At 51.5% G+C, this 12,833-nt stretch overlaps 1 protein-coding gene across 1 annotated transcript in view; it reads left to right on the top strand.

The window, feature by feature from the left end:
- Window positions 1–11,807, top strand: part of LOXL1 (lysyl oxidase like 1) — a 16,106-nt gene extending 4,299 nt beyond the window's left edge. Inside the window, exons 2-7 of the mRNA XM_041489838.1 lie at window positions 2,107–2,215; window positions 4,575–4,712; window positions 5,952–6,108; window positions 7,627–7,722; window positions 9,588–9,703; window positions 11,690–11,807. Of these exons, the coding sequence (XP_041345772.1) occupies window positions 2,107–2,215; window positions 4,575–4,712; window positions 5,952–6,108; window positions 7,627–7,722; window positions 9,588–9,703; window positions 11,690–11,696 (623 nt within the window). The 3' untranslated portion in view covers window positions 11,697–11,807. The remainder of the gene's footprint in view (window positions 1–2,106; window positions 2,216–4,574; window positions 4,713–5,951; window positions 6,109–7,626; window positions 7,723–9,587; window positions 9,704–11,689) is intronic.
- The last annotated feature ends 1,026 nt before the right edge of the window (window positions 11,808–12,833 follow it).

The raw sequence follows: 12,833 nt of genomic DNA, 5'->3' as shown, positions 1-12,833 counted from the left end.
AATGGGGAAAATGGGGGAAAAAAGGGGGGGAATGGGGGGAAAATGGGGAAAAGCAGGGGGAAAATGGGGGAAAACTAGGAAAGAAAAATGGGGGGAAACTGGGAAAAACCAGGGGGAAAATGGGGGGAAATGGAAAGAAAAAGGGGAAAGATGGGGAACATGAGGGAAAATTGGGGAAAAACTGGGAAAAAAGGGGAAAAATGGGAGAAAATAGGAAAACAGGGGAAAAAGGGAAAACGAGAAAAGAGGGAAATGGGGGGAAAGAGGGGAAAATGAGGGAAAACAGGAGAGGGATAAGGATGGGGATGGAAATGGGACATGGAGAAGGGAAACTGAGGCACAGAGCGCCTGAGGAGCATCCCCCATCCCAATCCTTCCCAATGGGCTGATTCCAGGACAATTCCAGGTGCTGGAAGGGAATGGGAGGGTTGGAAGGGGTCGGAATTCCAGCTCCAGCTGGGCTCCATAAATTTGGGAAACCGAGGCAGCCCCATCTGTCCCTGCATCCCTCTGTTCATCCTAGCTCTGGAATTGTCTGGAATTCAAGGAAAAGAGGGATAAAGGCAGGGATAACCCTGCTTTCTCCCTGTTTTGGGGTGAAAACCAGGGAATAGGGCAGGGAATCGGGATGCTGCTCTTCCAGGCATTGTCCCAGGGTCCCATCCCGGGGCTGGGACAGGGAATGGCTTCCAGGGAGAGGCTGGAGCGATCCCCATCCTGATGCTGATCCCAAAATTCTGATCCCCATCCCAATCCCAATCGTGATCCCAGTCCTCATCCTGATCCCAATCCTGATCCTGATCCCGATCCCAATCCTGATCCCGATCCTGATCCCGATCCCAGTCCTGATCCCGATCCTGATCCCGATCCCGATCCCAATCCTGATCCCGATCCTGATCCCGATCCCAATCCCAATCTCAATCCTGATCCCGATTCTGATCCTGATCCCGATCCCGATCCTGATCCCAATCCCAATCCCAATCCTGATCCCGATCCCCATCCCGATCCCCCGGGCAGGCGGGAAGTGCAGCATTGGGATGTGTAAGGGGGGCCACAGTGAGGAGAGGAGGGAAGGGAGGATTTTCCAGCTGGAAATTGGGGAAACCTGGCGGGGCTGAGGATCCGAAATGTCCCCGTTGGGCTGCTGGGAGGAGGAGCCGTGGTCCCAGTCCCTGTCCCCATGGATGTCCCTGTCTCCAGGGGTGTCCCCATGGTCATTCCCAGATCCTGCATGTATCCAGGCCTCCTGGATCCCAGATGTCCCCAGTCCCTGTCTGCAGTGATGTTCCCATTTTCCCAGTCTCCCAGATCTGATCCCAGATCCCAAATACCCAGGCCTCCAGGAGCTGTGTCCCCAGTCCCTGTCCCAAATCCCTGTGCTCAATCCCTGCTCCCGATTTCCCAGCAGGTCTCCCAGAGCTGATCCCAGATTTCCCCAGTCCCTGTTCCAAATCCCTGTTCCCAATGATGTCCTCGTTTTCCCAGATCTGATCCTGGATGTCCCCAGACCCCGTCCCCAATCCCTGTTCTGAATTTCCCAGCAGGTGTCCTGGATCTGATCCTGGATCCCAAATGTCAGGGTCTCCAGCAGCTGTGTCCCCAGGGAATGTCCCCAGTCCTTGTTCTCGTTCCCATTTCCTGACAGGTCTCCTGGATCTGATTCCAGATTTCCCGAGTGCCCATTCCCATTTCCTGGCAGGTCTCCTGGATCTGGTCCTGGATTTCCCCAATCCCTGATCCCATTTCCCAGCAGGTCTCCCTGACCCAATCCCAGATTTCCCCAATACTGATCCTGTTTCCCTGCAGGTCTCCTGGATCTGATCCTGAATTTCCCTGATCCCATTTCCCAGCAGGTCTCCTGATCCTGGATTTCCCCAATCCCTGATTTCCCCAATCCCCATCCCGTTTCCCGGCAGGTCTCCCAGATCTGATCCTGGATTTCCCCAATCCCGATCCCATTTCCCAGCAGGTCTCCCAGATCTGATCCCCGATTTCCCCAATCCTATTTCCCGATTTCCCAGCGGGTCTCCCTGACCTGATCCTGGATTTCCCCAGTCCCTGTTCCCAGTCCCGGATTTCCCCAATCCCAGTCCCGTTTCCTGGCAGGTCTCCCGGACCTGGTGCCGGACCCCAACTACGTGCAGGCCTCCACGTACGTGCAGAGAGCGCACCTGTACTCGCTGCGCTGCGCCGCCGAGGAGCGCTGCCTGGCCAGGTGGGACACCGCGGGACACGGGACACGGGACACGGGACATGGGAGAGACGGGATAGGGGATATGAGACACAGGATACGGGACATGGGACATGGGGGAGATGGGATATGGGACATGGGATATAGGACACAAGATACGGGACATGGGAGAGACGGGACATGGGAAGGGAACATGGGGAGATGGGATATGGGACACGGGATACGGGACACAAGATACGGGACATGGGAGAGACGGGACATGGGAAGGGAACATGGGGAGATGGGATATGGGACATGGGAGAGACAGAATATGGGATACGGGATACGGGACATGGATACGGGACATGGGATACAGGAACGGGACACAGGATCCAGAAACAGGATATGGGACATGGGACACAGGAGATACGGGATACAGGACATGGATACGGGATACAGCACACAGGATACGGGAACAGGACATGAGATACAGGAATGGGACACCAGATATGGGACACGGGAACGGGGGAGATGGGATCCAGGATACGGGAGAGACGGGACTCAGGACATGGGATACGGGAGAGACGGGAGAGATGGGGTACGGGATACAGGAGAGACAGAATACGGGACATGGGATACAGGAATGGGACACGGGACATGGGAACAGGATACGGGACACAGGACAGGGGTAATGGGACATGGGACACGGGATCCAGGAATGGGACGAGGATATGGGAACAGGACACAGGATTGGGGAACGGGAAATGGGATACGGGAATGGGACATGGGATATGGGAATGGGACACGGGATCCAGGATACAGGACATGGGATACGGGAATGGGACACAGGAATGGGAGAGATGGGATCCCAGGAATGGGAGAGGAATGGGAGGGGGAGGATTCCTGGGATGGGAAGGGTCCAGGATGAGGAGAAGGAAATGCCTGGCCAGGTGAGATCCCTGGGAAGGGGAGAGAGGGTTCCTGGGAATGGGAGAGGGAGGGGGTTCCAATGGGAGAGAGGATTCCAATGGGAGAGAGATTCCAGTGGGAGAGAGGATTCTCGGGAATGGGAGAGAGAGGGGATTCCGGGGAATGAGAGAGGGAGAATTCCCGGGAATGGGAGCGGGAGGGTTCCCAGGAATGTCAGACGCGAATCCGGGAATGGGAGAGAGAGGGGATTCCTGGGAATGGGAGTGCTCGGGGGTCGGGGGGATGTGGGGGGAAAAGCGGGGAGGGAGGGGGGTGAAGGGATGACTGGGGTGAGGGGGAAATGGGGAAATTTTGGGAAGGAGGGGATGGGGGGAGATGAGGTGAAGTGAGGGGAGAGAGGGTCCTGGGATGAGGGGAGATGGGGAGAGGGGAGATGGGGACAGAGAGGGGATTGGGATGAGGGGAAAATGAGGATAAAATGGATCTTGGGATGAGGGGGAGGTGGGGATACCCCGGGAGGGAGGGAGAGAGGGTCAGGTAGGGGGTGGAGAAGGGGGAGGTGCTGATGGGGGAGAGGGAGGAGGAGGGAAGGGGAAAAGGGGAGAGGGAGGGACAGGAGAGAGGGAAAAGGAAAGGGAAAAAGAGAAAAAGGGCGGAAAAAGATGAAGGGAATGGAAGGGAAGGGAAAGGGAAAGGGAAAGGGAAAGGGAAACAGAAAAATTGAACAGGAAGCGGAAAAAAGGAAAGGAAAAGGCGCTGGGAGCAGCCAAGCCAAGCCCGGCCGGTTCCTCTCTTTATCCCTTCCTTTCCCACGGGAGGAAAATCCCTCTGGAAAAGGGAATTCCTCCTGAAGGGAGGGGACAGCGGCAGCGCCAGCAGCGCCATCAGTGTCCCTGTCCCTGTCCCCAGCACGGCGTACGCGGCCGAGGCCACCGACTATGACGTGCGGGTGCTGCTGCGCTTCCCGCAGCGCGTCAAGAACCAGGGCACGGCCGGGGAGAGGGGAGATGGGGACAGAGAGGGGATTGGGATGAGGGGAAAATGAGGATAAAATGGATCTTGGGATGAGGGGGAGGTGGGGATACCCCGGGAGGGAGGGAGAGAGGGTCAGGTAGGGGGTGGAGAAGGGGGAGGTGCTGATGGGGGAGAGGGAGGAGGAGGGAAGGGGAAAAGGGGAGAGGGAGGGACAGGAGAGAGGGAAAAGGAAAGGGAAAAAGAGAAAAAGGGCGGAAAAAGATGAAGGGAATGGAAGGGAAGGGAAAGGGAAAGGGAAAGGGAAAGGGAAACAGAAAAATTGAACAGGAAGCGGAAAAAAGGAAAGGAAAAGGCGCTGGGAGCAGCCAAGCCAAGCCCGGCCGGTTCCTCTCTTTATCCCTTCCTTTCCCACGGGAGGAAAATCCCTCTGGAAAAGGGAATTCCTCCTGAAGGGAGGGGACAGCGGCAGTGCCAGCAGTGTCCCTGTCCCTGTCCCCAGCACGGCGTACGCGGCCGAGGCCACCGACTACGACGTGCGGGTGCTGCTGCGCTTCCCGCAGCGCGTCAAGAACCAGGGCACGGCCGACTTCCTGCCCAGCCAGCCCCGCCACCGCTGGCAGTGGCACAGCTGCCACCAGTGAGTGTCCCCAGATGTCCCCAGCCTCGGCCCACCCCCTGCTGGCAGCTCCAAGGGCTTTGGTGGCACTTTGGTGGCGTTTCTGTATTTGGTGGCTTCCTTTTGGGGTCTTCCTTCATCTCTTTGTCTTCCTTCATCCCCAAAGCCGCCATTCATGATGGTGGCAGTGGCACAGCTGCCACCAGTGAGTGTCCCCAGCTGTCCCCAGCCTCCACCCAGCCCCTGGTGGCAGCTCCAAGGGCTTTGGTGGCACTTTGGTGGCATTTCCCCGTTTGGTGGCTTTGCTTTGGGGCCTTGCTGTGTGGTGTCACCTTCCTTGGGCTCTTTGTCCCCAGAGCCACCATCCATGCTGCTGGCAGTGGCACAGCTGCCAGCTGTCACTGTCCCCAGCCCTGTCCTTGCCACCAACCCCCCTCTGGTGACAGTTTTGAGGCTTTTCCATGGCATTTCCCCCATTTTGGGACATTTTTGGGGGTTTTGTTGGGGTCAGTGTCACCTCCTTTGGGCTCTTTGTCCCCAAAGCCACCGTGATGGTGGCAGTGGCACCGCTGCCACCAGGGAGCGTCCCCAGCCCTGTCCCCACCCCTTACCCAGCTGGTGACACCTTTGAGGCATTTCAGTGACATTCCCCGCTCGGTGACGTGGCTTTGGGCTTGGTGCCACCTTCCTTGGGCTCTTTGTCCCCAAAGCCACCGTGCTCTGGAGTTGATGTCCCCTCTGTCCCAGTGACTGTCCCCAAGGCGGGAGCTGCCACCTGCTGTGCCCCTCCCCACACACCCCCTAAAGGGTGGGGACACCCCCACTGTGACACCCGCTGAGTGTCCCCAGACTGTCCCTTGATTGTCCCCTGACTGTCCCCTGATAATTCCCCTGGATGTCCCCTGGGTGCCCTCACTGTCCCCTGCTGTCCCCTTGCTGTCCCCCGATTATCCCATTGCTTGTCCGCTGCTTGTCCCAATTGTCCTCTGAATGTCCCCTGGGTGCCCCCACTGTCCCCTGGTGTCCCCATGTTCCCAGGCACTACTGCTGGATGTCACCTGAGTGTCCCCAGAGCTCCCTGAGTGTCCCCAGCCTGTCCCCGTGGTGTCCCCAGCCTGTCCTCATGGTGTCCCTAGAATGTCCCCGGTGTCCCCACGGTGTCCCCCTGGTGTCCCCACGGTGTCCCCTGGTGTCCCCTGGTGTCCCCTGGTGTCTCCCGGTGTCCCCACGGTGTCCCCTGGTGTCCCCCGGTGTCCCCAGGCACTACCACAGCATGGCGGAGTTCAGTCACTATGACCTGCTGGATGTCACCTCGGGCCGCCGCGTGGCCGAGGGACACAAGGCCAGCTTCTGCCTGGAGGACACCACCTGCGACTTCGGCCACCTCAAGCGCTACGCCTGCACCGCCCACACCCAGGTGACACCCGGGGACAGTGCCCTCGGTCACTTCTGTCACTTTGTGTCACTTCCATCTCCTTTTCTTTTGTCCCTATTTTCCCCCTTTTTGTCCCTTTTTGTCCCTTTCAGTCCCTCTTTGTCCCCTTTTCTCCCTTTTTTGTCCCTTTTGTCCCCATTTGTGTCTCTGTGTCTGCACCGCCCACACCCAGGTGACACCCAGGGACAGCGCCTTTGTCACTTCTGTCACTTTTTGACCCTTTTATCTTCCTTTTATGTCCTTATTTTGTCCCTACTTTCCCCCTTTTTGTCCCTTTTTTTGTCCCCTTTTCTCCATTTTTTGTCCCTTTTTTCCCCCTTTTTCCCCCCTTTTTGTCCCTTTTTTTGTCCCCTTTTCTCCATTTTTTGTCCCTTTTTTCCCCCTTTTTCCCCCCTTTTTGTCCCTTTTGTCCCCATTTGTGGCACACCCAGGTGACACCTAGGGACAGCATCTTTGTCACTTTTGTCCCTTTTCCTCCCTTTTTGTCCCTTTTTCCCCCCTTTTCTCCCTTTTTGTCCCTTTCTGTCCCCTCAGCCCGATGTCCCTGAGCCACCTGAGTGCCCCTTTTGTCCCTTTTTTTGTCCCTTTTCTCCATTTTTGCCCAATTTCCCCATTTCTCACCCCATTTCCCTGCAAGGTCTCAGCCTGGCCACCCGAGGGGTCCCTTTTGGTCCCTTTTTGTCCCTTTTTTTCCCATTTTCCCCCATTTACTCACCTTTATTCTCCCTTTTTTTTCAATTTTTCCCCATTTTCCCCATTTTCCCCCTTTTTCCCCTTTTTCCTCCCTTTTTCCCCATTTCCCCCATTTTTTCCCCATTTTTCCACCTTTTTCATCCCCTTTTTCCCATATTCCCCATTTCCCCCATTTTTCCCATTTTTTCCCCATTTCCCCCATTTTTTCCCCATTTTTCCCCATTTTTCCACCTTTTTCCTCCCCTTTTTCCCATTTTCCCCATTTTCCCCCATTTTCCCCATTTTCCCCCATTTTCCCCCATTTTCCCCATTTTCCCCCATTTTCCCCCTTTTTCCTCCCTCTTTCCCCCATTTCCCCCATTTCCCCCCTTTTTCCTCCCATTTTCTCCCCATTTTCCCCATTTCCCCCCATTTTCCCCATTTTTCCCCTTTTTCCTCCCTTTTTTCCCCATTTTTCACCATTTTCCCCATTTTCCCCCATTTTCCCCCTTTTTCCTCCCATTTTTTCCCATTTCCCCCCATTTTTCTCCATTTTCCCCATTTTTCCCCTTTTTCCTCCCATTTTCCTCCCTTTTTCCTCCCTTTTTTCCCCATTTTTCCCCATTTTCCCTCATTTTTCCCCTTTTACCTCACATTTTCCCCCATTTTTCCCCATTTCCCCCCATTTTTATCCCTTTTTCCTCCCATTTCCCCCCATTTCCCTCCATTTTTTCCCCTTTTTCCTCCCATTTTCCCCCATTTCCCCCCATTTTTCCCCATTCCCCCCATTTTTTCCCGTATTCCCCGTTTCTCACCCTCTCTCCCCAGGGGCTCTCCCCGGGCTGTTACGACACCTACAACGCCGACATCGACTGCCAGTGGATCGACATCACCGACGTCCCCCCCGGCAACTACATCCTCAAGGTGGGACACCGGGGACACCTGGGGACATTTTGGGGACATTTGAGGACATTTTGGGCATATTTGGGGATGTTTGGAGACATTTTGGGGACATTTTGGGGACACCTGGGGACATTTAAGGACACTTTGTTCATATTTGGGGATGCTTGGAGACATTTTGGGCACATTTTGGGGACACCTGGGGACATTTTGGGACTTTGGGGGAGATTTTGGGATACATGGGGACGTTTTGGCGACATTTTGGGAACACCTGGGGACATTTTTGGGATATTTTTGGAATATCTGGGGAGATTTTGGGAATGTTTGGGGACATTTGGGGATATTCAGGGACATTTTGGGGACATTTTGGGGACATTTGGGGACATTTTGGGGACATCTTTGGGACATTTCGGGACATTTGGGGATGTTTGGGGACATTTTGGGGATATTCAGGGATATTTTGAGAACATTTTGGGACATCTGGGGACATTTGAGGACATTTTGGGGACATTTTTGGGATATCTGGGGGCATTTGGGGACATTTGGGGATATTCAGGGACATTTTGGGGACATCTTGGGGACATTTTGGTGTCGGAATCCCAATTTTCCTGCTTTTTTTCCTTTTCCATGTTTATTTTTGGGGTTTTTCCCCAGATTTTCCCTTTTCCCTCTTGATTTTTTGAGATTTTTTTGGGATTTTTTGGGATTCTTTGGGGGGATTTTTTGGGATTTTTGGGGGGATACATTTTGGGGACATTTTGGGGACATTTTGGGACATTTTGGGGACATCTTTGGGACATTTCGGGACATTTGGGGATGTTTGGGGACATTTTGGGGATATTCAGGGATATTTTGAGAACATTTTGGGACATCTGGGGACATTTGAGGACATTTTGGGGACATTTTTGGGATATCTGGGGGCATTTGGGGACATTTGGGGATATTCAGGAACATTTTGGGGACATCTTGGGGACATTTTGGGGTCGGAATCCCAATTTTCCTGCTTTTTTTCCTTTTCCACGTTTATTTTTGGGGATTTTTTCCCCAGATTTTCCCTTTTCCCTCTTGATTTTTTGGGATTTTTTTGGGGATTTTTTGGGATTTTTTGGGGGATTTTTTGGGATTTTTGGGGGGATTTTTTGGGATTTTTTTCCCTTCTCTTTTCCCTGGTGATTTTTGGGATTTTTCCCCCTGATTTTCCCTTTTCCCTGTTCATTTTCAAGTTTTTTTTCCCATCATTTTCCCATTCTCCTCCTGATTTTTGAGGAATTTTTTTTCCTCTCTTTTTCCTCTTTCGCGCTTTTTCCCCCTGTTAATTTTTGACATTTTTTCCCTGATTCTCCCCTTTCATTTTTGGGATTTTTTATATATTTTTGCAGTTTTTCCCCCCTTGATTTCCCCTTTCCCTTTTCATCCTGGATTTTTCCCCAGATTTTCCCCTTTCCCTGTGGATATTTGGGATTTTTCCCTAACAAAAATAAATCAATTTTAGCTAAATCCCCCACAGAGTCTCATCCTGGGCTGTCACAGGGTCCCGAGGGTCCCTTTTTGGTCCCTTTTCGGTCCCTTTTCCCCCATTTTTTTCTACTTTTCCCCCATTTTTTAAACTTTAAATCTCCCTTTTTTCAATTTTTCAAATTTTTTCTCCCGTTTTGCCCAATTTCCCCATTTTTTACCCCATTTTCCCCTCAAGCTCTCACCCTGGGCTGTTACAACCCCCGAGGGATCCTTTTTGATCCTTTTTCCCCATTTTCCCCCCATTTTTCCCCTTTCCCCCCATTTTTAAACCTTTTTTTCCTCCTTTTTTTTCCAAGTTTTCCATTTTTCCTCCCATTTTTTTGCCCGATTTCCCCATTTCTCAGCCCGTTTTTTCCTCCCCCCCATCCCAGGTCCAGGTCAATCCCAAATATTTGGTGCTGGAGTCGGATTTCACCAACAACGTCGTGCGCTGCCACATCCACTACACCGGGCGCTTCGTGTCCGCCTCCAACTGCCGCATCGCCCAGTACGGAGCTGCTGCGCCCAAATAAACCACCCCAAATAAACCACCCCAAATAAACCACCCCAAATAAACCATCCCAAATAAACCACCTCAAATAAACCATCCCAAATGAACCATCCCAAATAAACCATCCCAAATAAACCATCCCAAAATATCCCCATCCAAAAAAATAAAAAACCAATTCAAAAAATTCCCATCCTAAAAATCCCCATCCCAAAAAATCCCCATCCCAAAAATAAACCATCCCAAAATATCCCCAATGCAAAAAATACCCCCATCCCAAAATATCCCCATCCCAAAAAAATCCCCATCCCCCCCAAAAAAAAACCAATTCAAAAAATTCCCTGATGCCAAAAAACCCATCCTAAAAAACCCCATCCCAGAAAATCCCCATTCCAAAAAAAAAAAAAAAAAAAAAATTCAAAAAACTCTGAGCCCAAAAAACCCGATCCTAAAAAATCCCATCCTAAAAAGTCCACATCCCAAAAAAATCCCCATCCCAAAAATCCCTGATCCCAAAAAACCCTGATACTAAAAAATCCCGGTCCAAAAATAAACCATCCCAAAAAAACCCCAACCCTAAAAAAAAAACCAATTCAAAAAAACCTGATGCCAAAAAATCCATCCCAAAAAACCTCCAATCCCCAAAAATCCCCATCCCAAAAAAACCCTGATCCCAAAAATAAACCATCCCGAAAAACCCCACTTCCAAAAGACCCTCATCAAAAAAAAAAAAAAAATTCAAAAAATCCTGATCCCAAAAAAGCCCATCCTAAAAAACCCCATCCCAAAAAATCTCCATTCCAAAAAAAAACCCAAAACCAATTCAAAAAATCCTGATCCCAGAAAAACCCCATCCCAAAAAACCACTTTGTCCCTTTTTCCCACTTTTCCCTGCTTTTATTCCATTTTCCCCCCTGCTTTTTTCCCACTTTTTTCCCGTGTTTTTTGCCTTTTTTCCTGCTTTCTTCCCACATTTCCCCTCTTTTTTCCTCTTTTTCCTGTTTTTTCCCCCTTTTCCCCCACATTTTTTCTTTGTTTTCCGGCTTTTCTGGGGCATTTTTGGTGGTAAAGGTCAGGGAAACAATCAGGATTTGGGGTTTTCCAAATTTTCCATGGAATTTTCTGGGATTTCTCCCTTTGGGGTTGGGATTTTCCCCATTTTTCATGGAATTTTCTGGGATTTGGGGTGGGAATTGGGATTTTGTTCCTTTCCCATGGAATTTGCCCATTTGGGGTCATTTTTTTCCTATTTTTCCATGGAATTTTCTGGGATTTGGGGTGGGAATTGGGATTTTGTTCCTTTCCCATGGAATTTGCCCATTTGGGGTCATTTTTTTCCTATTTTTCCATGGAATTTTCTGGGATTTGGGGTGGGAACTGGGATTTTCCTCCTTTTCCATGGGAATTTCCTCCTTTCCCATGGATTTTTCCAGGATTTGTCCATCTGGGGTCCTTCTTTTTCTCCTTTCCCATGGAATTTTATGGGATTTCCCCATTTGGGGTCATTCTTTTCCTCCTTTTCCATGGAATTTTCCAGGATTTGGGGTGGGAATTGGGATTTTGTTCCTTTTCCATGTGATTTTCCCATTTGGGGTCAGTTTTTTCCCCCTTTTCCATGGAGTTTTCTGGGATTTGGGGTGGGAATTAGGATTTTCCCCATTTCCCATGGGATTCTCTGGGATTTGGGGCAGGAATTGGGATTTTCCTCCTTTCCCCTGGAATTTGCCAGGATTTGTCCATTTGGGGTCATTTTTTTCCTCCTTTTCCATGGAATTTCACGGGATTTGTGGTAGGAATTGGGATTTTGCTCCTTTTCCATGAAATGTTCTGAGATTTTACGTTTTTTTCCTCCTTTCCTGTGGAATTTTCCAGGATTTGCCCATTTGGGGTCGTTTTCTTCCCCCTTTTCCATGGAATTTTATGGGATTTTACTTTTTTTCCCCCTTCCCCATGGAATTTCCCAGGATTTTCCCGTTTTCCCCACAGATCCTGACGGCAGCCGAAGCCCAGGAGTGTCGCCCGTCCCCTTTCCCGGGAAGTTCCCGAGGTGGCTCCGCTGCGTTCCCAAAGTTCCCCCTTTTCCCAATAAAAAGCGGGGAAGCCACGAGGACTCTTTGGAATCATTTTTATCCCGAATTTTCCCGGCATTCCCGGTTTTTCCCCCATTTCCCAAGGGAACCCAAGGCTGGAATCAAAGCAGGGACCCCAAAATGCCCCATAAAATCCTCGTGATCCTACAAATCCTGGGGAATTTTTGGGAATGTCCCCAAGGTGGGGAAGAAACAGGTCTGGGAATTTGGGGAGGGAAATCCTATAGATTTTTTTAGGGAATTTTTCTGTTTTCCCACCGGAGAGAGCGGAGGTTGGGATTTGGGAATTTTTGGGGTGGTAATGGGGTCAGGAATGGGTACAGTGGGATGGAATGGGGGCATTGGAACGGGAATAGGGACATTGGGATTTGCAATGGGGACATTGGGATTGGGAATGGGGACACTGGGATTGGGATTGGGGACATTGAGAATGGGAATGAGACATTGGGATCGGAACACTGGGATGGGACTGGGGACATTGGGAATGGGGACACTGTGACTGGAATGGGGACACTGGGATTGGGAGGGGGAGGCGTTGAGATTGGGGACACCAAGGTTGGGGACACTGGGATGGGAATAGGGACACTGGGGATGGGCATGGGGACATTGGGAATGGGGACATTGGGAATGGAGTGGGGACACCGGGATGAGAATGGGGACACCAGGACAGGATTGGGGACATGGGGATGGGAATGGGGACATTGGGAATGAGGACACTGGGACAGGAATGGGGACATTGGGAATTGGGATGAGAATGGGGACACCGGGATGGGACTGGGGACATTGAGAATGGGAGTGGGGACATTGGGAATGGGGATGGGGACATTAGGACTGGGGACACTGGGAAAGGGAATGGGACATTGGGAGTGGGGACACAGGTGGGGACAGTGGGATTGGGATGGGGACACCAGGAATGGGGATACTGGGAGAGAATGGGGGACATTGGGAATGGGGATGGGGATGGGGACCTTGAAAATGGGGACATTGGGAATGCAGTGGGGACACTGGGACAGGAATGGGGAAATTGGGAACGTGGATGT

This window comes from Pyrgilauda ruficollis, unplaced genomic scaffold (assembly GCF_017590135.1).
Source record: "Pyrgilauda ruficollis isolate IOZ18807 unplaced genomic scaffold, ASM1759013v1 scaffold96, whole genome shotgun sequence".
Lineage (NCBI taxonomy): Eukaryota > Metazoa > Chordata > Aves > Passeriformes > Passeridae > Pyrgilauda > Pyrgilauda ruficollis.
The sequence above is the reverse complement of the archived record's forward strand: the minus strand, read 5'-3'. Positions and strand labels throughout refer to the sequence as shown.